Genomic DNA, 24401 nt, shown 5'->3' on the forward strand with positions numbered 1-24401 from the left:
TTTTCCTACGACTTAAAAAAAAAAAATCCACACTAGACAATAGTGGTTAGTGATACAGATACAAAAAGTGAAGTGCTACTACAAACATAAACTATTACAAAAGAAAAATTCATGTTTCTTGCTAGCACCAAAGCATCTCTTCCCTCTAGCATTCTTGTGCTGCAGTCCCATGATTTGGTTTTTTGGTCATATCTAGAACCATTTGAGCCTTCCTCCTGTAAGATTTCTACCACTATATCAGTTGCAGTTGAAAGATCTTACTCTTTGGAGGAAGTTTTGTCTGAGATCAGACTCACAGAAGCTACACGAAGGTTCTGTAACACTTAATCAGAAAACCTAGCATTACCATGTGAAACCAGCATGGATAACCAACATCTGTTTCTACAGATGCTAATTCTGAATGAGCTTCTCAGACTGTATTTTGCTAACAGTGCACAATACTAAAGACAAAAGTATCATTTGTGGCCTGCTAAGTAAAAACTTCGCTGTAGCTCATTTATGCTGCTTCCTAACTTGATATGGTATTGAGCTCTCTTAGCTGCTTTAGTGTAGACATCCCCAATTTACTGTTTTCAAGTTTGATTAATTCAGACTCTGTTGTGCTCACAGCTTCTCATCCTACTGTGCATCTTGTTCAATTAAGTAGTTGAATAGGTTTAATATCTTACTCACTTTGAGCTCTGCAAATTCCTTAATAAACCTTATTAAGATATCTAGCACCTCTGCAAGCTGTTGCAGGAGTTAACCAAAGGTTAACTAAGAGGAGTTAACTCTTCCAGGAGTTAATTGCAAGAGTTAACCAAAAGCACCTTTAGAACACTTTAGTTCAGTGCAATAAAAGCTGCATCAGAACTTGCAACAGTTGTTAGAGGCTGGCATTGTTTAATTACAGTGATTGTTTCATAGTATTTTTCAAAGATCCCCTGTATAAAGAAAAAAAAAGCCTCAAAAATTCTACAATTGCTCACAGATCGTCAGATCTCTAAAGGCTTTAAGTACAAACAATGCTACGAAATACTGTGAAACATCATTAAAGTGTAAGACCAAATTAGAATGCTTTTTACAATAACAGTACTATGATTAAAGGTGCTCCAGCACTTTGTTTCTTAAGGAGCTTCAATGCACAGTGTGTCCATTGCATCCAGTGCATTGTACATGATCATAAGAAACTAGAATTTCTCAGTGTCAATCTGCATTTGATTCCCCAAATCTCATGGTTCTTTTTGTTGCCAACAGTTGGCCTTGCAATGGTTGTAAAGTGAGAACGATTGATCTTCACTGCAGGCAGTGCTTCCTCGAGGAGCTGCAGGGAGCTGTCAGTCACTATCCCAAACACCTGCAGCGTCTTCAATGTTTGAATTTCACCAAGTTCTCTAGAAAAATATGAAATTGATCATGAAACTAAAAACATTTTTTTCTTTTTTTTCAGTCTGTACTCCATTTCTACTAATTTTTAGAAGAGGGTAACTACTTAAACACATTTCATTGAAACTCGTTCTGTCCCAATACTTCATGAATAAATTATTTTTTGCTGATCTCTCTCTCTCACAGAATGAAAACAAACTGGTTCTTCCCCTTTTATTTCTCTGGACTTAACAATTTAGAACAAGTGGAATAAATTGTCCTAGATGAAGTTTTCAGGGTATGGCTTAGAGGAAACAAGCCCCTAGGTACTATCAGTTTCTAATTTGTGGCAATGTCTTGGTGAGTATCCAGCCCTGGCTTCTTGAATGCTTTACATTTTCCCAATCATCAGATGACCTGTGTATCTATAAGCAAGTATTGGACAAAGCCAAAAGGCTCAAGCCCACACTTCTACAGGAAAGGTTCTTCAAATGCCCATTTTTACTAGTCCTGTTCCACTCACGGTCTCTTTTCTTACTGTTGACCATCCTTTGAATTGACATCCTTCCTGAAAGTATTGAAATTGAAAGCTTCTATGCTAGTAAAAGGCAGGAAAACTCCCCTAAACAAGTAACTCTGTTTCAGTTGCAATCAATTACAGATAAAAGTGCTCACAAAAAATACACAGAGGTTAGCTAGTCAACAGGTACTGTCAACTCTGCCAGCTTTTCCAAAACCTTGCTGCATAGTCGAAAGTCCAGTGCTGACATCAATACTGGTCACTGTCAGGACTGGAAACTCCAGTTCCACTAACAAGCACCATTGGTAAAATGCCACTAATGCATGCATGGAGCTGCCAGTTCCATCAGTGCAGACTGATATCACTGAGAGATTATCTCAGACACCTTTGGTTCCAGACTGGATTCTCAAAAGGTACATGCTCTAGCAGTCCTAGTCCATGCTATACCAGGTTATTTTATCTCAGTTTTACTCACAATTCCTCACACCAGCAAGCTTTTCAAAACAGTACGTGCAATTCTAAACCTAAAATAAAGCAAGTTTAAATTAACTTCCCCTCTGCATGAGTGGCAAACCAAAACTATTTGGAGATTACTTACACCAAGGCAGCAGGTGATATCTGATAACATCGACTAAGACAAAGATGTTGGAGGAACATGAGTTGCCGAAAATACTGGAAGCACTCAGGCTTTAACATCATGCTGTCGCTACACAGAAGAGCACATTAAATAAAGGCTTAAGTATAAGGCAGCAGTAAATTTCGTATTTCCAAAATTCAGGCCAAGAAATTTAATAAACATCAACTTCTACCACTGAAGTATGTTTTTGCTCAATATGGAAGCAACCCATATCTAGTGTGTATGTGTTGTGAGGGGAGGAATTTTGATTTTCACTGAAGGGCAAGCAAAGCAGGAGTTTCTCTTCGCACAGACACTCTGCAACTCCTGCCAAGAATAGCAAGTTATTCACAGAGAGATTTCAAAATACTGTCATTGACTAGGTCAAAACCAATATACACCTTTTTTTTACTGTTATGTAGCCAAGTAAATAATTTATATCAGAGAAGAATTAAAGCCTCTGTAGGATGCTCGGCTCAAACTGTAGACATCTGCATGCTTCCTTCCATTCCACCTATCAACTACTCTCACTTGCTAGTTAATAAATCCTGTAGGTATGTAATATTTATGATGAGATAACAAAGAAATCTTCAAGTTAGTTACCTGCTCCAGATTAGGTTATGCCAGATAGCAAATCGTTTGCAGTTTTAGCATAGGTAGTGTTTTCTGGTTGTGCAGTGCTATGCAATCTTACATTACTGCTAATCTCCTGAGCCGTAAGGATTTAAGGACCAGGTGCACAGGTCTTACCTGAGATCTAAATGGACAAGAAAAGGACATCTTTCCACCAGTGTTTTCACATCTGAAAAGAGTGACACAGAGTCAGTCTACCTTTCAGTAACAAGATGACATGCTTTATCCAGCCTACTCACTTCCATATATGTTCATTTGCATCTTCTCTGCTAGAACCCCACAACTAAAGCACAACTTTTTGTTTAAAGTATTTGTGCTTAAGACTCAGAGTATACAAACTGCCTATCAAGATACCTAACATGGACTTCTTTTAATCCTCTGCAAAACAGTTACGTTTAGTTCAGTGGAGTGTCCCTAAAAGTCAGCTGCACCATCAACTTAGCAAGGGAGTAATTCAAGTGATATTTCTGTGAAACCTACCAAGACATAATAATGGTGAGATGCCTGAAATACTTACATGTAGTGAAAAAGTAACAGAATTTTCCACACATCAAACACCCTTTCAGAGCACCAAATTTAGGCATCCTTACTTTTACCCACAGAAAGTTTTTTCCTCATGACAAAAAGTTAATAGTTTTCCTGATTTAAACTGTAAATTCTTGAGACCTTTTCATTGTGTGCAAATAGCACTGACTCACCCATGGCTCAGATACCACCTAGAAGCCGCGGTTACTAGCAAGGTGCTAAACAACATGTAAGAAAGCTTTTGTATTTCAGAATTCATGTGCAAAAACTAAAGAAAACAATACCTAAATGGTGATGATTAATGTGCTAATCAAGCCTTATGCCATATAGATTGCACTGAAACAGAGTGAAGTCACTCAGTGTTTGGCAAACAGAAGAGGATGGCACGTTGTCTCTAACGGTCCAATCCACAGGTTTAAATTCTTGTTGTGAAGGAGATTATGTACCATATTTGTTTGTGGGTTTGGGGCTGAGATAAGATTTCCATATATCCCCACAAGGGGAAGACATATCGGGGTCTGTGTGATGTTAAATGAGAAATAAAGAGAGGTCACCACCTGCATTTCAGCTAGTGCCCTATTGTCAAATTCACTCATTGAGAAAATTAATTTCTCTTTACCACCAAAGCAATATCACTCTTCATGCTCTTGTTTGTTTTGTTGTACCCTCTCCCCAGATCTACATTTATGTGCATTTTCTATTACCTTCCAACTTTACACAATTTTTCCTCCTAGAACTATTAGCAAGTAAATAGTTAAAGGCTGATTACTGAGATTATTTGCCTTTCAGTTAACTGGCACCTGTATGTCAGTCTGAAACTCAAGCAGTTACTGTGACTATTCTCTTTTGGAAGATGTTTTCAGCAGCCACAACACTAGAAGCTTTAAGAAAGCTCCAGGAACAGTATCTGGGAGGCTAATTCACAGTGGAACACAAAGTCCTGCTTCCAGGACTTACTTCAGAAGTAAGGGCTATACCTTTCAACTGAAGATGAAATGAGTTTTCACCTGACTGTTTTTTAATTCAGAAGAAAAATCATCTCACCCTTCTTGACTGAGCTAGAAATATGAGTAAGATTCCTGATAGCAACAACTTCAAGCTATACAGAGCATAAAAATCAGTGTTAATACATGTTTTTTCTTTACAGAGAGTGGATGCCAACCAGAAGAAAATATAAAATCTGTTGCTTTATCCCACAGTGGGATAAATATTTGTCATGCTGCTATTTACCTGCTATTTGTAGATTCTCTCTGTATCCACTTAAATTTAATTGGTTGACTTGTGAAGTAATGTGACTGACTGCTGATTTGACATGTGTGGCTGTGAAGTCACACCAGGACAAGTTCAGCTCCTCCAGCCTAAATACAAATGAACGAAGAGTTGTTAACAAGAATGAAATGCAGTTCAAGTTCTGATATTTGCTATTACAATTGATACTTTTAAAGGAAATACTTGTGACACACCTAATACCAACTATTCATGGGTAGAAATTCTGCTATGACAATGATTAAGCACTAATTAATGGAGCAGGTTACCCAGCAGAATCTGTCTTTGGATATTTTCAAGATCCAACCAGAGAAAGTCCTCATCAACCTGGCCAGTGCTAATTTTAGATCCTGATCTGGACAAGGGGTTAGAGTGACTTCCCAAAACCCATTTCACCTGGAATGACTCACTATCTTAGGAAGTGAAGTCTCTCTCCAAGGACTGCCACAGGGAGACACTGTCTTTTCATCAGAGTTTGTGACCTGAATCTGTTACTACTGAACAGATGGTCACATTGAAAGGAAAAAACACTATCCATCATTAGCACTGGTCAGATGACCAATTAATCCTAATTAGCATAAAATACTTTATAGTTTTATATAAACATTGGGTCATGCTGTGAGCTTAACTCTCTTTACATGCTTGTTTATCTATAGCCTATCACCATGGGGTTGGACAAAGTATTGTTCTGTGTGCAGGTGGTGTAGCTGTAACCATAGGACAAAGACACAGTGAATGCACAACTACAGCATTTAGCTGGCAACCTCTACGTAAATGAAAAAACAGTTAAATTGCCACTAGCATTCCCAGGATCAGGTTTGCCATCTGCTATTCACTGTGCACTGCACAGACTGCCATCCTCTAAAGAGCTCATGATCCAAGTTACCAGACCAAGCAACAAGAAAGATTAAAGCTTTTGCTGTCCATTAACTTGCAATTTGATTAAAAAACATGCTTTTGCAGAAGAAAAGATTAAATACGTTGTCTAGCATGTCACAGGAAGTCAGCAGAAAGATTGGGATATAAATCCCAGACTCACTGGGGCTCAGTTCAATGACTTCCTGCCAGCAGATGGTTTAATCTCTGAAGAGCTGTCAATCTGAACACAGCGCTTCATGAACTAGAAGGTTACTGAAGGATTATTCTACCATGGAAAGGCACAGTGTTCTCTGGCATTCATGCTGTACTGTGATTGCAGCTCGAGGACTCCACTTTCCAGTTTTAAAACACAAACTTTCACTTTGTGAGAATCACATCCTGTTTTCATTAAGAAAATCAAATTTACAGGATATAAAAGGGACATAAATGGGGTTTAATGACCAACAAGGATGACTAAGGAAAAACTACCAAAATGCATCTTTGCTATTAAGGAAGAAAATAGCTTGATGGAAAGAAACTACCAGATTATTCCGCTAATATTCAACAGTTAGGCATTTAGGAACAGAAACAGGCACATAAAAAAGCAAAGGTGTTAGATACAAGTATAACCGGGATGCCTAAGGGAAAAAATAAAAAGGATCCTTTTTCTCAGGAACAGCACTAAGCAGGAACAGCAAAAACTGGTTTTGTCTTACACAGAGCAGCTGCTCAACATCATCTCCAAGGCTTCTGCAGAGAACCCTGAGCACCCACAAAGATTTAATCGTATCAAATTGGGATTCCTAGCAATGCTCCTGGGGAGAGAAAAAAAAAGTCTGATAAAATTTAAATGTTGGAACATCACTTGCATTGCTAGGATGTGTGATTATTTTTAAGACCTAAGATCCCAGGCTCAGAGTGACTCATTAAACAAGCAGTACTGCATCTTTAATCAACTGACAAACCTGAGTCACTAAGGGTCTTAACTCTAAAAGGGATACCTGTCTATTTACTTGACATTCCTGACAAGTCTGCATGTTTATAAACTACCAAGTTTACAAGGAAAAGAGTTCTTTTCACCTTCTTCTGTTGTATGCCAATAAACACACACCATATCTTATCAGAGATGACTATGCCTCAACAAAAGACAAAGCAACAATCCCGTTTCTGATGTCACCCCCCTGCAAGAGAGAGGTTATTCTGCAACAAAACATGTCCAAATAGCATCCTCTGAACGCATTTGTTTGCAAGACTAGAGCAGACACGCATGTGGCAAAACCTGGAAAAACTTACACCCAGTATCTACATTTGTACACAAAGCAATAAAATTCCATCATTAATGCCTGATTAGTATGCAATTTTCCCACAGTTTTCACCTGGTATCAAAAGCCAAACTATACTGATTTGTGTCTGGTTCCCCTTCTCTGGAGTGAGGAAGAAAGCAAGACAGCCAGAATCTCTGCCATCTGACCTGTGGCCCTGGCACTTCCACAATTACCTGATGTGACTGAACAGGAGGATGACTGCACACCCATGAGTGTCTTTTCAGTACAACCAAAAAAATGGTTCATCTGCTTGACAGAATCTGTAATTTTCCAGGACCTCAAAGTGAAGTTCAACAAAGAAGTGAGCAATAGTGCAGAAGCCCAATAAGCATCTGGTGGGAGAGCCACCCAGAGCCTTTAAAACAGAAAAGAACCTGCATACCAAACACACAGTTCTCCTGGGAGCACAAAAATGGGAAAATAAAAGTAACTCTGCTGTACAGCTTGGATGTGGTAACAGCCAATGGACACAAACCCTAGAAAGATGAGCAGTTTCTCCAACCTCCTCCTACGCAGGGGAATTGGAAAAAACAAAAAAGGCATCAAGACACACTTTTCTATAGGGGTGCTTCATCTCTTGGAGGATAGAAAGAGGCAGCTCATCTAGCTTGCCAGCTTGCCCTGTTAGGTGCCTGAAACTGGCCATTTCAATGGAATCCACAATGAAGACCTCTACACTGCATTCTTTCACTAGCCTGCACAAAATGATGGCACCAAACAGAAGGTATTTACTGAATATTCCCAAATGTGCCACTCACTTGATGATGATGTCAGAAAGCACTAGTCCCTCCAAGCTGAGGTTCTGCAGTCTTTCACATAGACAAAGAATACTCTGGAGATCTGCAACAGACATCGTGCAGTTTGACAAATCCAGGTACTGAAGTCTGAGAAGTCTAAAAAAAAAAAAAAAAAAAAAAAAAAAAAAAAAAAAAAAAAAAAAAAAGAACAAAAGAAAAAAAAGAAAATTAAAAAAAAAGAAAAAAAAAGGAAAAAGTTACTAAAACTCCATTAGAACATGTTTCACAAATATATCCCACACACTAAAACCATGCAAACTTGCAGAAACTAGTTCTACTGTTGTGTTCAGCTGCACACTGAGTATACGACTAAGCTCACTGGGCCTACTGCTAAGCTACCAGACAAAACCACAGAACTCATATTCCAGGCATTCAGGATTCCTCATAACACCTGAAAGTCAATCCTGCTGCAGTTAAATAATTTTTTTGGGGGTGTCCCATATAAAACGCTGGAGATGGTGACAATTCTTGGTTCTATGTGATATAAACTGCATTATAACACTTGATACTTTCAAAAAATCACGTTGGTTTTAAGTAGCTGACAGGTGAATGCAGATCCTCCTATTCCAACACATGCCTAACCACTGATCAGCTCTTCCATATTCCACAGACAGCACAAATGCTGCTACTGGTTGCTACTACCTTAAAATCAAAACTACACAGAAAAACTGTGAATATTTGAGACATTGTTTCAGGACCCAGAACATGCAGAAAAAGCCTTACTGGGTTGTTTTAAACAATGGATTCCCAATACAGGCTCTTGGGCAGCGGAATACAGTAACACCTGCAGGAAGCAATTGTCCAAGCACTCCTGGTAGCAGGTTCCCACCAGTCAGATCAAGAGTCTGCCAGAGAGATTCATCAAACCTGAGGCATAGAATTTTACTTGTTAGTGAGTTCAAAAGTGCCACAACTATGAGTACAAACACAGAAAGTTCTCAGGGTTAAAAAAAACAAAAAAAAAAGAGAGGAGGGAAAGCTATTTAATAGACTGTAATAACGTTAAAATATGTAAAGCATCTTTTGATTATACATACATATAAGCGACCTATCGCATAAACTGAATTATACATGAATAAACAAGATGACAACCAGATCATTTAACAGTCCATGGAAATGAAGGTTTACTTAGTACTAAATGATGAGAAATAATACTTACGCAAGACGATGCCACCTCTTGCAAATCACTGAAACTTTTAGCAAGTCCTTTAGGGGCAAATATGCAAAGATGGCCAAAAGTAATTCATCTGGAAGCGCATCCAGAGAAACACCTTTAGGGAAAAAGCAAAACACATTCTGGTTAAAGCTGGTTCATTTTTGCTGTTGATCAGATGCCTTGTTTGGTTTGGCTATCTAAAAGCACCTCTACAACCTCTCTAGGCTGTACAGACATCAGCCCACTATTCATCCCCCTTTCAGCTCTTCAGTGTAGGAAGATATTACTATTTCTGCATAGACATGCCTGGCAAATGCAAAAGTTCACATAATATCAACTCTGTATATGTACTAAAGCCATGGAAAAACAATTTTCCTGTTAAAAATGACAATAATCATTACTCACATACTCATTTGGGAAACAAGAGCATCTTAGTTACTGCTTTTCTATTCTAAAGCTTGTGTGATCCTCTTTTTTTTTTCCCCCTTCTGGAATGCCCGCTCTTCCTATGCATGCAAGGGTCCCAGAAGGGAACCCAAGGTGAGCTATGCTTTTGTGCGATACACAGAAAAAATCAGGTACTACAAAATGCTCTCTAAAACATGCATGCTATCTCCACTCCAAGAATTATCTGAAAGGATGTGGTACAATCTCAGCTTCTCACAAGTGGATACAGGGCTCCAGAAGATGTTGCAATTCATACTGGAGATTTCTGGGTGGTGGAGCTCAGCTACAGCTGCCTATGACCCAGCACTCAGGCTTTTTAAAAACAGGGCTGAGGCCATTCCCACCTTCCACATGACAGCCTAGTGGCTGGAAAGAACTGCTTATTTATTTTGCATCCCATACTCACTCAGACTGAAAAAACATTTTGGCACCAGGGAAGGGAACCCAGCACCTTATAACCCCTTCAAGTGTTCAAGGTCTTTAGGTTACCGTCCTGCTCTTTTCCCTGACAGTCCCTTTATGGCCCAACAGCCTTCCATCCTTTTTATGTATTTTCCCTGTAGCTCTCTGGCACAATCCAACTCACAGCAGAGCTTCCTCAGGAGCTGAGACACTGCCCTTCTGATATACCTCAGCCTGCGCTGTGAAAGATGTGGGTCTGGATCCTTTTGGTCTTGAGGACCAAGCATCTCACTTCTTAGAAAAGTAAAAAACGATAAAAATAAAGTCCAGTCGTTTTCAGAACTGTGCTGAGAACAACAGCACCAATAATCCACTTTCATCTGGCAGCCACAGCCATATTTTTGTGAGAAGCCTGGCCTTGCTCGGTTTGCAGTGTAACATCTGTAAAGAGGTCACTGGGCAGAGCAACAGATGCACCTCAAGGCCTGTGATGGTGCATCCCTTTTCCCCCCAGGCTGCACTGTGATCTAAGAAATGCTCATTAGGCCTAGACCTAGGCTTTGGCCTTGATGAACAGCACTTGGGCTAAGCCTCTCTCGAGTCTATCAGAAACAGTCTGCTCCCAGGAGCTTGTACTGTCTAGCAAGTTAAAAACTCCTGCTTTTAAAAAAAAGCCTTCAAAACTTATTTTTCTTGCCTGAATAAGAACCCAAGTGGAATAACATTTTTGTTATCCAACTTTCTTCAAACATTTCAATCCCAAACTGGACTTCTTCAAACATTCAGTCTCCATCAGCCAGGATGGAGAATGACTACAACTAAAGCCCACTCTCTTGTGACCCTATAAACAGAGGTCCAAATCACAGAATCATAGGATCAACCAGGTTGCAAAAGACCTCCAAAATCATCAAGTCTAACCCTTCATCTAACACTGCCGTGGTTACTAGACAACGGCACTCAGTGCCACATCCAGTCTCCTCTTAAAAACCTCCAGGGATAGTGAATCCACCACCTCCCTGGGCAGTCCATTCTAATGTCTGATTATTACCTTCTCTGTAAAAAATTTCTTCCGAATATCCAACCTAACCCGCCCGTGGCCCAGCTTAAGACTGTGCCCTCTTGTCCTATTGCTGAGTGCCTGGGAGAAGAGATTGAAGACCCCTGGACTACAACCTCCTTCCATGTAGTTGTAGAGAATGATGAGGTTTCCCCTGAGCCTCCTCTTCTCCAGGCTAAACAACCCCAGCTCCCTCAGCCTCTCCTCACAGGACGTGTGCTCAAGTCCCTTCACCAGCCTCGTTGCTCTTCTCTGCACCTGCTCCAGCACCTCAATATCCTTCCTGAACTGAGGGGCCCAGAACTGGACACAGCACTCCAGGTGTGGCCTCACCAGTGCTGAATACAGGGGAAGGATCACTTCCCTGCTCCTACTGCCACACTGTTCCTGATGCAGGCCAGGATGCCATTGGCCTTCTTGGCCACCTGGGCACACTGCTGGCTCATGTTCAGCTCCCTGTCCATCCAAACTCCCAGGTCCCTTTCCACCTGGCTGCTCTCCAGCCACTCTGTGCCCAGCCCGTAGCGCTGCAAGGGGTTGTTGTGGCCAAAGTGCAGGACCCGGCCCTTGGCCTTGTTGAACCTCATTCCGTAAGAATCAGACCATCTCTCCAGCTTGTCCAGGTCTGAAGAGCCCTCCTGCCTTCCAGTAGATCAACATTTCCTCCAACTTCTTGTCATTTGCAGATTTGCTAATGATGGACTCAATCCCCTCATCCAGATCATCAGTAAAGATATTAAACAGGACTGGGCCCAGCACTGATCCCTGGGGGACACCACTGGTGACCAGACACCAACTGGATGCAGCTCCATTCACCAGCACTCTCTGGGCCCGGCCATCCAGCCATTTCCTAACCCAGCACAGAGTGCCCTGTCCAAGCCATGGGCTGCAGCTTTTTCAGGAATATGCTGTGGGAGACGCTGTCAAAGGCTTTGCTGAAGTCCAGAGAGACACATCCACAGCCTTCCCCTCATCCACCAGGTGGGTCACCTGATCATAAAAGGAGATCAGGTTGGTCAGACAGGATCTGCCCCTCGTAAACCCGTGCTGGCTGGGTCTGATGCCTTGTCCATCCTGTAGGTGCTGTGTGATTGCACTCAGGATGATCTGCTCCATAACCTTGCCAGGCACTGAGGTCAGGCTGACAGGCCTGGAGTTTCCTGAGTCCTCCTTGCAGCCCTTTTTGTGGATGAGTGTGACATTCGCCAACTTCCAATCATCTGGGACCTCTCCAGAGAGCCAGGACTGCTGGTAAATGATGGAGAGTGGCTTGGTGAGCTCCTCCAGCAGCTCCCTCATCACCCTTGGGTGGATCCCATCTGGTCCCATAGACTTGTGAGGATCCAGGTGGCTCAGCAGGTCACTCACTGTTTCCTCCTGGAACATAGGGGGGCTGTTTGGCTTCCTGTCTCTGTCTACAAGCTCCAGAAGCCAGCTGTCCTCAGCACAACCTGTCTTACTGTTGAAAACTGAGGCAGAGAAAGTGTTAGATACCTCAGTCTTTACCTAATTTTTGGTGACTGTGTTCTGCCCCCCTCCTCCGGTCCAACAAAGAATGGAGGTTTTCCTTGCCCCTCCTTTTGCTACTGATGTATCTATAGAAGCACTTCTTGTTATCCCTAACAGAAGTGGCTACACTGAGTTCAAATTGTGCCTTTGTCTCTCTAATTTTCTTTCTTTATGACCTAACTATGGTTCTAAACTCTTCATGAATAGCCAGACCTTTTTCCTCACAGTCAGTAAACTCTCTTTTTTCCCCCTAATTTCCTTCAAAATCTCCCTGTTCAGCTAGGCTGTCCATCTTCCTCATCACCTTGGCTTTCAGCATAATGGGACAGTGTGCTCCTGTGCAGCAACCTTAAAACACTCATTTGCAACAGGCCCTGCTGGGCCAAGGTGCCACCCATGTCCCACACAGCAAGATCAGAGAGACACAGGGACATGCAGCACAAATCCCCAGCACACAGACAGGAGCTGGCAGGACTAGGCAGGAGAGATCCATGCTCTTCATTGGCCACAGTTCTGGAGCAAGACATACCACTCTTGCTTAAAGGCTTACATAAAACAGGGTTTATCAACCAGGCCTGAAAGCAACTAGATATGAAAGTGACATTCTGCTGGGCAAAAGTAAAAAAAAGTAAGCAATAAGGCAGCAGTAACCTGTGATACCCACTCTCCATCTCTACTGAAGGGTGCACAGAACCGGGACCAGGGTGATCATACCTGGCTCTGCCTCTCGGAGCAGCCACGGCCGGCGCACAATAACAAACTCCTTCTGCCGTTTTGGAGCAGGACAGCCTGATGACACCAGGTCTTGTGGCGTGTTTTCATTGCCCAGCTTTTCTTTCTTAAGGACAGGCGCTCCGAGAGGAACGCTCGAGACAAACTCCAGGGTCTTGCTGGAGTCCCAGTCTAAGCTGGTGGAAACATTAGTGCTGGAGGATGGGATCTCCTGGAGGTGTTTCCTGCAGACGGAGCAAAACCCACGGGCTCTGACGGTACCGCCAGACCGACACCGAACACACGAGGGGGACGAGCTCACGACAGCATTGCAAAGTCACCCGCGACCCGCATCCACAGGCGGGGCGATTGACCGTGGGATGTGCGGGTGCTGGAAGCACCAGCAGCGGCCACGAGCAGGCGTGTGCTCGGTCTGGCACGGCCGGGGTGAGATCCCGCCAGGGACCGAGCGCGCCCCGCTCCCGGATGGGGCGGGCGAGAGGACCGGCGGGTCCGGCTCGACCCCCGCGGCGGCCTCGCAGCCCCCAAAGCCGGGTCAGGGCGGGACCCCCGCAGGGGCAGCGGGGCGGGATGGACGGGGGGATAGGGGGGTTCGATCCCGACCGCCGCCCGCTGTAGGCGGGAGAGGAGCGCTCCGGGGATCCCGCGCACATCCCCACACAGTGTGCGTGGCCCCGTACCGCATCCGCGCTCACGAACCCACTCCCGCTCTCCCGGAACCCACTCCCCGCTCCCCCGGGGTCCCATTCCCGCTCCCAGCGCCCGGGGTTGCCCCGCAAAGCCCATCACCCCCGAGCAGCGGGGAAAGAGGGACACCCACGCCTTCCCTCCACGAGGGCTCACGAGCAGCCCACCGGCGAGCCCCCCGTTCCCGTGTCTGTCTCCGCGTTCCCGTGTCTGTCTCCGCGTTCCCGTGTCTGTCCCCGCATCCCCGTGTGTGTCCCTGCATGCCCGTGTCCCGGTACCTGTACATGGCGCTGGGAGGCCCGCGCGCGCCGCCGCGCGCCCCGCGCCTTTCAGCACCGCGCCATCCCCGGGCCGGCCGGAAGCCGCGGGGGGAGGGAAGGGGGAGCGGCCGCGGGGGCCGCCGGGAGCTGTAGTTCCGCAGCCCCCTGAGCCCGCCCCGGGGCGGGGCCGAGCGGCGAATGGCGGCGACCCGGACGCGGCAGGAGCCGGGAGCGGGTGGCGGTGCCTGCGCGATGTGCTGAGCCCGGTGCCGGCGGCGATGGAGGGCGGCGGAGCCCCGCGGGGGGCGCGGTGCTGAGCACGGGCTCGGCCGCGGTGAGGCGGCGGCGGTGGCGGGCGGGATGCGGGGCCGGGTGGAGCGGGGCCGCAGTGCCGAGTCACGGCCGGGGGACGAGCCACGGCCCCGGGTGGGACGCGGGGACAGCCCCGGCACGGCCCTGCAGTGAGGGAGGGGTGGGCGCGGGGCAGTGCTGGGAGCGGCGGCGGGGTCGGTGTTCGTTCTTGCCCTGAGCGCTCCCCTCCCTCAGGCCCCGGGCCGTCCGTGCCGGTGCCGCGTGTGGTCGCGGTGTGCGCCGCACAGGCCTGGGCACACCGGCCCTGGCAGGGGCGGCCGGGCGGGGAGCACCGCACCGCGCAGCTCTCTCGGAAGGTGTTCTCTGGGGAGACCTGCCTGTGTACGCTCCTCCCGTCCCCAACCACGCGCGTTTAAAGCCTGCAGCCTTTTCGTTTATGCCACCCTGTCTTTCGGCAGTGCCGCGCATCCCAAACTACTTGTTTTGAAATTGGTGGGGATGGTAAACTCATCCTGAACACCTGCTCTTAGTCAGCCCCTTGCTTGCGAGTGCTGTCCTTTGTTTACTGCACAACGATGGAGAGACGTGCCTGTAAAATTGGGCATGGTGGTGCAACCCGTGGCGAATAGTATATACAGCTGTTATACACACGGAGGATGGTGTGTCTCAAATTGACATCCATATAATCTTAAAAAAAAAAAAAATCTTCTTAGCCGTTTCCATTTTTAGCTAAAGTCATGGAACAGTTGTTCAAAGGTTATTGAGGCAGATAATCAAATGAAAAAGAGGTGGGGTTTTAGTAAAAAAAAAAAAAAAAAAAACCAACACCAAACTGTATTTATTTCATCTTTTCTGCAGCCACTTTTTTCTTTGTGAATCAAGCCGGTTTTCTCCATTAATGTGTAGGAAATCGAAAGATGGTTTTGCTAAAAGGCATAAAATGCAATTATTATTTTTTTACAACCTCGGAGTTACCAGACAGGCTGTTCGCCTGAATGCTGCTTTGGGGCAGTACTCATGTGACTGCCTCACTGACACCTGCTTTATGTGAGTGCATTAGCGTGCTAGCCCAGGTAGCGATTTCTATTCTTTTTTTAGATTCTGATTGCATCTGCACGGCGTTTGTGTCTGATTCTATTTTAGTTCCTCTGATAAGCAAGTTATTTTCTTCAGTGTGTTATTTGCAGAGTACTTCCCTAAACCCTTTAAAACATCAGCCTCTGTGGTACCTAATACGTTAAAGGTTGGACTCGATGATCTCGGAGATCTTTTCCAACCTTAATGATCCTTTAGTAGAAGACAGGGCAGTGCTGTTTAAAGTATGCCATGGTTTTATGCTGATGGTCCCTCGCATTTGAACACAAAAATCTTAATGGTCAAGAATTTGTCTTTTACTTAGGGCTTCTGTGGAGAACCTGGTCTCCCACCATACTAGAGATTACCACTGTTTTGAGTGGTATCAGCACAGCATTTTATTATATTTTTTCTTGTCATTACAGGATAGAAAACTTTTTCCCCTAAATATTGATACACTATCAATTAAATGTTTAGTCATTTTTCTTCATTGCAAGCTAGTTAAAGCGACAGGTACTCATAAAATACTAGTCAGTACACCAATTGACTAGTGTTTCTTGGAAGAGCAAAACCATGCAAATTACATTCTTGATTAATCTCAGAGGTTGTTTCTCTTAAATAGTGCAAGCAGATAAGTTCTTTGGTCAGTTTTCTCTGGCAGTTTGTGGCTTTTCTTTCTTTAGACAGTTTTCTCACTGTGTTGAGATAAAGCAGTTCTTTGACTGTTGTCTGCTTATAAATACTTACTATTTCTCCAAGCTGCAAGGGCCAGTGTGTAATAATGAAGTAATCAAAAAAAACCCCAAAAGCCACAAAGCCAACCACCCAAGCCTAAAACCGAACAAAAAGAAATCGCCACAGCACACTAGCAGACTTGGATATGCAAATGGCTGAAGGGGTTGTTTTTATTATTGCTTGACCTCTTGTGCTTCTCTCTTTTAAGAGTTCTGAAATGTGAAGCTAGCCCATTTTGTTGTTTAAAGATGAAAGTGTCAAGGGCTCTTAATGTGGGGCATTTCTGTCAGTCCCAAAGGTTTAATCATGTCTGTAAAGTGAAGTCTTTCTTTACTATTCTTAACAGCATAATTTTGCAGAGTAGGGCAGGCTTCCAAACACAGATGTTGGGCATCCTGCTTTTCTTTTGCCAAGTGAAATGTCCTGGTAGGAACTCGATAAGAACTAGCAGATTATTCCCTGACAGAAAGGCAAAAGGTCATCGCTGAGCTGAGCATTGATATATTGCTGGAGATGGCAGCTTTCACTTGCAACTGAATTGTGATTTCAGCTTGAGGTGACCGATGCTGTTGCACAGATGCTTGTTTCTGTGTGCTGAGGCTATCAGTTTTGTTTATTGCTGTCTCTGATATCTCTTTCATAATTTAGCAACTTTCATGGGAACAGATTTTTTCCAGATATGATTATGGTGTTTAAAATACAGAGTAGGGCTGCGTGTTTTTTTCAGGTGTTCCAACTTAGATATCCAAGATTTCTAGAAATGTAACTTTTCCAGATCTGTTTGAGCTCTACCTGACAATACTTGAAGGAAAAAAGTGTGTCGTATTCTAGAAATGGCTGAGGTACCAAAGGAAAACTAGAAAGCATGGTGGCTGTCCTTATTACTAATATTTGAAGGACAGGGAGAGCTATAGATTGGCAGACTTCTCTGCTTCTTTCTGAATTCCTGAAAAAAAAATCTGTCACAAAAGCTATTTGTAAGCATCTAGAGTATAATAGATGAGTAAAAGATAGCATCAGTTTGTCAAGGACAAATGGTTGAAATGGTCTAATTTATTTCAGTGGTGACTGATAGACCTATTGTGAGAGGATCAGTTGATGTCTTATATTTGTCTTAATAGGACTTTTGATTCTGGATGTTTTTGCTTGGGAAGGAAAGCTGGGAAGGGCTACTGTTGTGACTAAGAAGGCCAGTCCCTTGTCAACTACTCTTCATGGTTTTCACAGTTTCCCTAATGAAATAGTGTCATGATTAAAACTTAAGAAGGCACAAAGCTAGGAGAAATTTCAAGTCTTTTTGGTGTAGTAATGGAAGTCAAAATACCTTAAAGATTTAGAAACTTGTGAGAGGGGAATGGGTACAAATGAGCGGAGTTTTGTGTTTGTGCTTAAGCAGGAGCAATCAACTACAGAAATACATGATAGAGAACAGTGTCTTGGAGGAAAAGAATTTGGAGGGCATAATAAGCTGAGTTTGTGAAGGGAATATCACTCAGGTTTTAGTTCTATTTATGCTTCTCAGGCATGTGAAGCAGTGTTTACTCTCAGTTCAGGCATTAGCTGAGAGACTGGGGCAGTTCCTCATCCTTGTAGAAGGAAGAGGGTAAGCTGGGAGGAGTGTCAAGGGCAGCAGTGAGAAATCTGCAGAAAGTGTGGTAGTAGGCTTAATGGGAAAGAAGCACCAATTACATTAGTCTACAAAAGGAACAGTCTGCTGGTAAAATGTTTTCATGCAAAGTTTGAAGAAAAACCCCAAGCAACTAGGGTACAGTCTGGTCTGGGATTTCTGATTAAAGGGGTATTGGAATCCACTTTAGTGAGACCAAGGTTCTTTCTTCACAGATATGCTCTGCTCCTTCTAGCCCTTCTTTAAGAATATAATATTGGAGTGTCTTTGATAAATTTGGTGCTGTATAAAAGCTGTAAGGAAGTGTGGTTTTTTCATTCTCTGCGGTTTCATTTAGTAACTTGAGTATTTCTGTACCAGGCAGAGTAGTTAGTTCATTTGTAATGTAGATGGTCGTGAGTGTGGTTAGTCTTGAGGTTTGCAGAGTAATTTAATACTGTTGATAGCAGGGAGTCTCCATGGGAATTAAGTCTGAACCGAGCCCTTCCCGATGCTTGCAAAGAGTTATTAGCTGGGTAAAATTAAAAACTTAACTGATTTGTTCTGTGTCTGAAATGAAGCAAGAAAACCCTAAGCCAAACAAGAGCATATCCTTTTCTTTTTTTGGTTAAGTTGCACTTCCACTACCAAAGTTTCAGCCTTTGATCTTATTTGTATTAATATGTAGTTGCCTGTTTTTTCAGAAACGGAGTATGACAATAAATACTCCTTCATTCATTGTGAGGGATTGTGTTACTTTGTCATTACTGTCATTACTTGGAGCATCTTCCAAGTCATTTAAGGTTGTGCAATACAAGAGAACTCTTCTGAAGTAGTTAATCTCAGGAGTAGTTTATCTCAGGAGAACATTTTTTAAAGGTTCAGGAATTTCAGCTAGCAGTTACTAGGGAGCTGTGTGCTAACAGTGAGAAGGCTGTCTAAATAAAGTGAAGAAACAGAATGATGGGTAAGGAGCTTACCTTTCCTTGAACTAACAACCGGGTTCAGAGGCAAGTGCTGCTGTCCACACGAAGACATGGTCTTAAAGCCTACAATACTGTATTTTAAGGTTTGATTCTAGTAGCACAGGTCCTGAATGTGTCTGCCCTGTTAAGCTGGATTTAGTTCACAGGAAGAGCTCCTCTCAAGCATTCCATTTCTCACTTTGTGGACTTTTTTTCAATTTAAGCTGTTTGTGTGGAGAGCTAGTTTTAAGTGGTTTATATCTAAAAATTTTAAACTGTTTGTAAGTAAATTAATTCAAAATAACTGTTATTAGTCACACTCTTGTAAAAAAATTGGCCTTTCATTTTGTGTTTTTAGATCAAAATCACAGGGACAAACAGTTTAGTGATAACTGTAAATCCACTTTTGTCTTTGAAAGTAAGTTAAGTTGTGGTGGGACTCAATTCCCTCTTTGTTTTAGCCTATCCATTTTTATAGTACTTCTAGAAGTTCCCTCATGGTAGTAGCCAGTGCAGCATCTTGCACAAAAACTTTTCACCCTCTGTTTTGATAGCAGCCTTTTAGGTGTGACTGTAGTAAAACTTCATGACTAATGAAGTGTATGGTGTATAATTTCTTTTGTTTACGTAGCAAACGTGTGGCTATAATGGGCACCCAAAGCTACATGTCAGATAGCACTGCCTTAATTAACTTGATACATAATTGCTTTGATGTTTTTACTTTTGTGGAATTTGCTGCAATAGTATAAATACAAAAGACTGTTTTCTGGGGAAACAAGAATGGTACAATAGAATAGATGAAGATTTGCTTAGAATAAGTGATTGAGAAAGAGGTTAGATATCCTGGATTCATGACTTACAAAATGTCTAGCCAAAATGTAGTTCAGACAGGTAGTAAGGGGATGCTTTGGCCTGACAGAAATGTTAATAATTTGATAAACATGTTTGATGAAAGGCAGAAAATAAGAAGTGTGTGTATCTTTGACGAAAAACAGGAGGGTTACTGGAGTTATTTTCAGAATGTGGGATCCTCTGTGCTGATATGGAGGAAACAGACTGCTGTTACTGTTTAAAATTGAGATGTGAAAGTGGAAAATGTGGAGAAACGAATTTTTTGGGGAAAAAAATCATAGAGTAATTGTCCTGTGTGTCCTCAAGGAAGTAATGGCATCATAAACTTTGGACTTTTTTAGTGCAAGTAGGACAGTTTTTACTGCTTAGTACCCTCATGCGTAACAGATCTGCTTAAGCAGTATACTGAGAAATTAGTAAAAGAAATGGTTCACTTTACCAAATTGTGTAGGTATATAAAAGTAGATCAAGGGAAATTTTAACTGTAGCATTCCTTTTAAATCTCCAGAAAAGTGAAAGTATTGGAAGTCTAACAGTGGGGAGGCCATTTCAAAAACTATTTCACTTAAATCAAACTAGCTGAAATTGTAATCTTGATGGAGAAGCAAGACTGGCCACAGTAATAAACTTTTTTTTTTTTAATAATGTGTGAAGTGCCTGTGGTAAAATGACGCTTATTAAAAAGGTCTGAAGCAGTTTAACTAATGATGTAACAAGTTAGTGAAACATTCCATAATAGATTTGTGCAGCTTACTGTCCCTTTGAAAATAGCATGTGTATATGAAAATGTGTGAAGTTTTTAGGCACTCTTAGCAGTTCAGACTTTAAAAGGGAACTAAACACAAAAATATGAGCAAAGCAAAAATGTATCATGGCAAGACTAATACCAAATGAGTTGAGACTTTTTTTTCTGAAGATGAACAAAAGAGGGCTAGGAAAGTGAATTGAAGTTCTTGACATTTCAAACCTAAAGAGATACATCGCAAGTAGGCTAATGCATACTTTGCTGCATTTTTATGCTTTGTTAACTCTGACTAAAGAATTTAAATGTGTAGTTGAGGTATGGTTCATTTAAAAAGTTGTTCATTAGCTTTCCAGAAACATTTAATTTAAACATTTAAGCCTTCATCCAAATTAGTTGATTAGTTCTAAAAGGGGGGAAAAGAACAGAATAAATTTTCCTCTTGAAATTTATAGTGGACTTAAAGTAAGGCTAGTAGTCTGCTCAAGGACAGAGATTTGATTATGGATTTGTTGTGTATCAAGGTGATGAACAGGAAGGAGTTGTCCTGATACATTACTAGAAAGGACAGCATTGGAATTACGTATTTTGATTTCTATAGAGGACTTCAGAGCACCTTGCTGAAAATCCTGTTCTACATCTGACCAGAGTTCCAGTCATGTGAAATACAAAAATTCTGTTCATAAGTTTGAAAATATCCACTGAGCAACTCTTTTCTGCCTAAGTATCTTCCAGAGATTTTAATGGAGTTCCTTGTCTTTTTGTCCTGCAGTTCTGATCTGCTTTCTCCACTGAGCTGCGCTGTGTGGCTGGAGCGATCGTTCAACAATGAGTGGTGCAGCGCTGGGCCTTGAGATAGTGTTTGTCTTTTTTCTGGCCTTATTCCTCCTCCATCGGTATGGGGACTTCAAGAAACAGCATAGGCTTGTGATCATAGCAACGTTGTTGGCGTGGTATCTCTGCTTCCTCATTGTATTTATACTGCCTCTGGATGTCAGTACGGTAAGAAACGTGAAAGACTTTCTACGTAATTGCATAAAATGTGTATGGTATTTTTTCTGAATTACTGCTTTCAGAAGACAACCTCTTAAACAGGAATAAAATTTTCCATGTACTATCATATTAAGTTGAACTTTAGTTACCTTTATACATGTCAGTGTCTGTGGTTATAATTAATTTTACTGTCTGTTGATCTCATCAGATAAAAAAATCTATTTCAAACATTTTAGAATTTTGTTATTTGTTTATAACAGTTTTCTTTGTCTGTGTAGGCAGGATAAAGACACTTTCAGCTTTTTACTTGCATGCGAATCCCATATTGTTTTGAGTGTTTATTAGTATAATTGCTTCCAAATATAAACCTGGAATACATGGAATGTCTTTAAAATGGGACTTACTATTTTTAAAAAATGCTATGCCTTTTTGGTCATTAATGCAAAATGAATTCTCTTTTAGACTATTTATAATCGATGCAAACTTGCTGTTAACTCCAGTCCTGCAGAAAGTAATGGCTCTTACGTTACTATTGCTCCAAGGTATGAGCTACCTGTTTTTTCTTTAGACTGTTTTTAAAGAAGTATTTTATGATTTTCTTAGTTGATTGGAGTGTATTGTGTTTTTATGGCTAATAAACAAATGTCATCTGTGTGATGCAACATTTGAAGGTTTTAAGCATACAGAAAGGTGAGGAAAGAGGTGCAAAAAAGTGCATCTGTATGTGTTGGGAGTATTATACAGTAGTTCTGACTGGTTACCCAGCTGTTTTTTTATCACACTAGATTTTTTTTTTTTTGTTAAAGCAGTAGAACTAAGCTTTTTGAGTAGTCTTGGTTATGAGGAGACATTTTGGTGAATGCTTATCTATCCTTCACAATCTTTAAGACTTTAAACCTGAAAAATATAATTGTATGCCTTATGAATGAAATTAACAGACTTGTCTGATATATAAGCAGGATATCTAATTGCTTTTTATAATTACATATATATAGTAATTGGAGTTATCTGAAATTCACTGTATTCTACCAAAGCAATGATAAACCTGTTTGTTGTCTTATGGCAGGAAGAAAGTAATCCCTAAAACATGATGAATGTAGATGAATGTGGGCTCTTTCTGTGGCCTCTCATTCTTCAGCCTCCGCTGACTGTTTCCCCACACTGTAGATGTGTACAGTGTAGTTATCTGAGATGATCAGAGCCTTTAAGATGTCAGTTGATATGTCCATGCAAAATGTTTCCAGGCTTGTCACCCCAAAGCAGAGGCTGTCTGGGTGTTGTACATCTGTGGAAGAACAGTGAAATGACAGACTCACTGGCACAATATTGCAATATTTATTTACAACCACCAAGTGTATGTTAATTAAACATAGTTAAGCAAATACTCAACTTGAAAACTATTCAGTAACCTTTCAATTTACCTATAGCTTCAGACAAACCTTTTTCATAGAATCATAGAATGCTTATTGAAGGGACCTTAAAGATCATCTAGTTCCAACCCCCCACCATGGACACCTTCCACTAGACCAGGTTGCTTAAAGCCCCATCCAGCGTGCCCTTGAACACTTCCAGGTATGGGGCATCCACAGGTTTTGTGGGCAGCCTGTGACAGTGTCTCACTGCTCTTGCAGTAAAGAATTTCTTCCTAGTATCTAATTTAAACCTGCCCTCTCTCAGTTTAAAACAGTTGCCTCTTGTCCACTCTGCCCCTATAAAAAGTCCCTCTCCCACCTTTTTATAATGCCCCTTTAGGTACTGGAAGGCTGCAGTGAGGTCTCCCTGGAGCCTTCTCCAGGCTGAACAACCCCACCTCTCTCAACCTGTCTTCATAGGACAGGTGGAGAAACCTTTAATCACATTACCTGTCATTCTATCATAATTTAATAGTTTTGAAAATATTTAGGCCTTACCCATAAAATTTTACAACTCAGGCTTAACTAGTTTGACCCTGGAAAACACCGATTATGATTATTTATCATTAGGCAATTCTGTCTAAATTGACTTTACTGCCCTTGACTCATCATTGCTTCATTACCCAAACACATGTGTGAAAAGTGTCTTAGTGAAGAGGGACACCTTGCCTTTTGTTCTTTTTTCTTTCTTTCTTTCTTTCTTTTTTTAATAAGAAGGCTCCTGTGGCTTTTCTGGTCTTCTGAAGCAAATACTACCTGTTAGAAAACTACTGGCTTAACAAACCAAAATTTGTGTAAGACTGACTGAATCCAGCTAGGTGGCAGAAGATACAACTAATACACTTTCTGTACCACTAAATGCTCTAGTAATGAGGTCCCTAGATACTTTTTTTAAAACCTGCAGAGCTAACTAAAGTTAAATAGTGTTCTGTCTTCAGAAATGTTTTTGATTTACATGAAGTAATTTCTGCCCAAAAAGAAAAATTTTAACCTTAAATTGCTTGATTGAATATTCCACTCTAATCTTCGAGCTTCTGTTATTTTCTCTAAGAAACCTTTCTTGTCCAGATAGGTTATTTGGAGTTAGGAAAACAGTATGTATTTTTAACTGATGATTCAGTTTATTTCTTTCTGAGGTAGTTAATCATTGACTACTTACTCAAATAGTATTGCATTACTTTTCTGCTCTTTTCAGAGACCTTTCTAGATAGGGAATTCATAGAAAACATTTTTATACTCTTGGCTCTACAGTTAACAGTTTGCTTTTATTACGTTGTTACAGCAAACAAAAATGTTTCAAACCTTGGAGTTATATTCCTAATGGAATTATGCCAATTTTCTGGCGTGTTGTGTATTGGACGTCTCAGTTTCTAACATGGTAAGTAAGGCAAAAGAATATGAATAAGACCATGATACAGGTATAATTTCTAAATGCAACATCTTAACAGTCATAACATATTATTTAAGAATGTGTATCACTATTGCAAAGAGCTCTTAAGTCATATATTATTTGCTAGCACTGAAATTTCCATAATAATTTCAGTATAAATTGCGCATACTCGTTTTTTACTTGTTC

At 41.8% G+C, this 24401-nt stretch overlaps 2 protein-coding genes across 3 annotated transcripts in view; one reads left to right on the forward strand and one right to left on the reverse strand.

Moving 5' to 3' along the window:
* On the reverse strand, nt 1-14434 carry SKP2 (S-phase kinase associated protein 2). Of its 2 annotated transcripts, XM_050329282.1 has the most exons (10): nt 14153-14434; nt 13170-13411; nt 9044-9155; nt 8608-8751; nt 7846-7980; nt 6479-6577; nt 4869-4996; nt 3231-3282; nt 2463-2570; nt 1-1373 (listed from the first exon to the last, which is right to left on the reverse strand). In XM_050329282.1, the coding sequence occupies exons 1-10, from the start codon at nt 14158-14160 to the stop codon at nt 1160-1162; spliced, it is 1242 nt and encodes a 413-aa protein (XP_050185239.1). In that variant the 5' UTR covers nt 14161-14434; the 3' UTR covers nt 1-1159. The 2 variants fall into 2 exon arrangements, with proteins under 2 accessions (XP_050185239.1, XP_050185238.1); XM_050329281.1 differs by lacking the exon at nt 6479-6577 and having other exon boundaries at nt 14153-14264.
* Nucleotides 14317-24401, forward strand: part of LMBRD2 (LMBR1 domain containing 2) — a 28476-nt gene continuing 18391 nt past the window's right edge. The window contains exons 1-4 of the mRNA XM_050329270.1: nt 14317-14468; nt 21193-21422; nt 21876-21955; nt 24108-24203. Of these exons, the coding sequence (XP_050185227.1) occupies nt 21249-21422; nt 21876-21955; nt 24108-24203 (350 nt within the window). The 5' untranslated portion in view covers nt 14317-14468; nt 21193-21248. The remainder of the gene's footprint in view (nt 14469-21192; nt 21423-21875; nt 21956-24107; nt 24204-24401) is intronic.

This window comes from Myiozetetes cayanensis, unplaced genomic scaffold (assembly GCF_022539395.1).
Source record: "Myiozetetes cayanensis isolate MyiCay16 unplaced genomic scaffold, myiCay2020 scf4, whole genome shotgun sequence".
Lineage (NCBI taxonomy): Eukaryota > Metazoa > Chordata > Aves > Passeriformes > Tyrannidae > Myiozetetes > Myiozetetes cayanensis.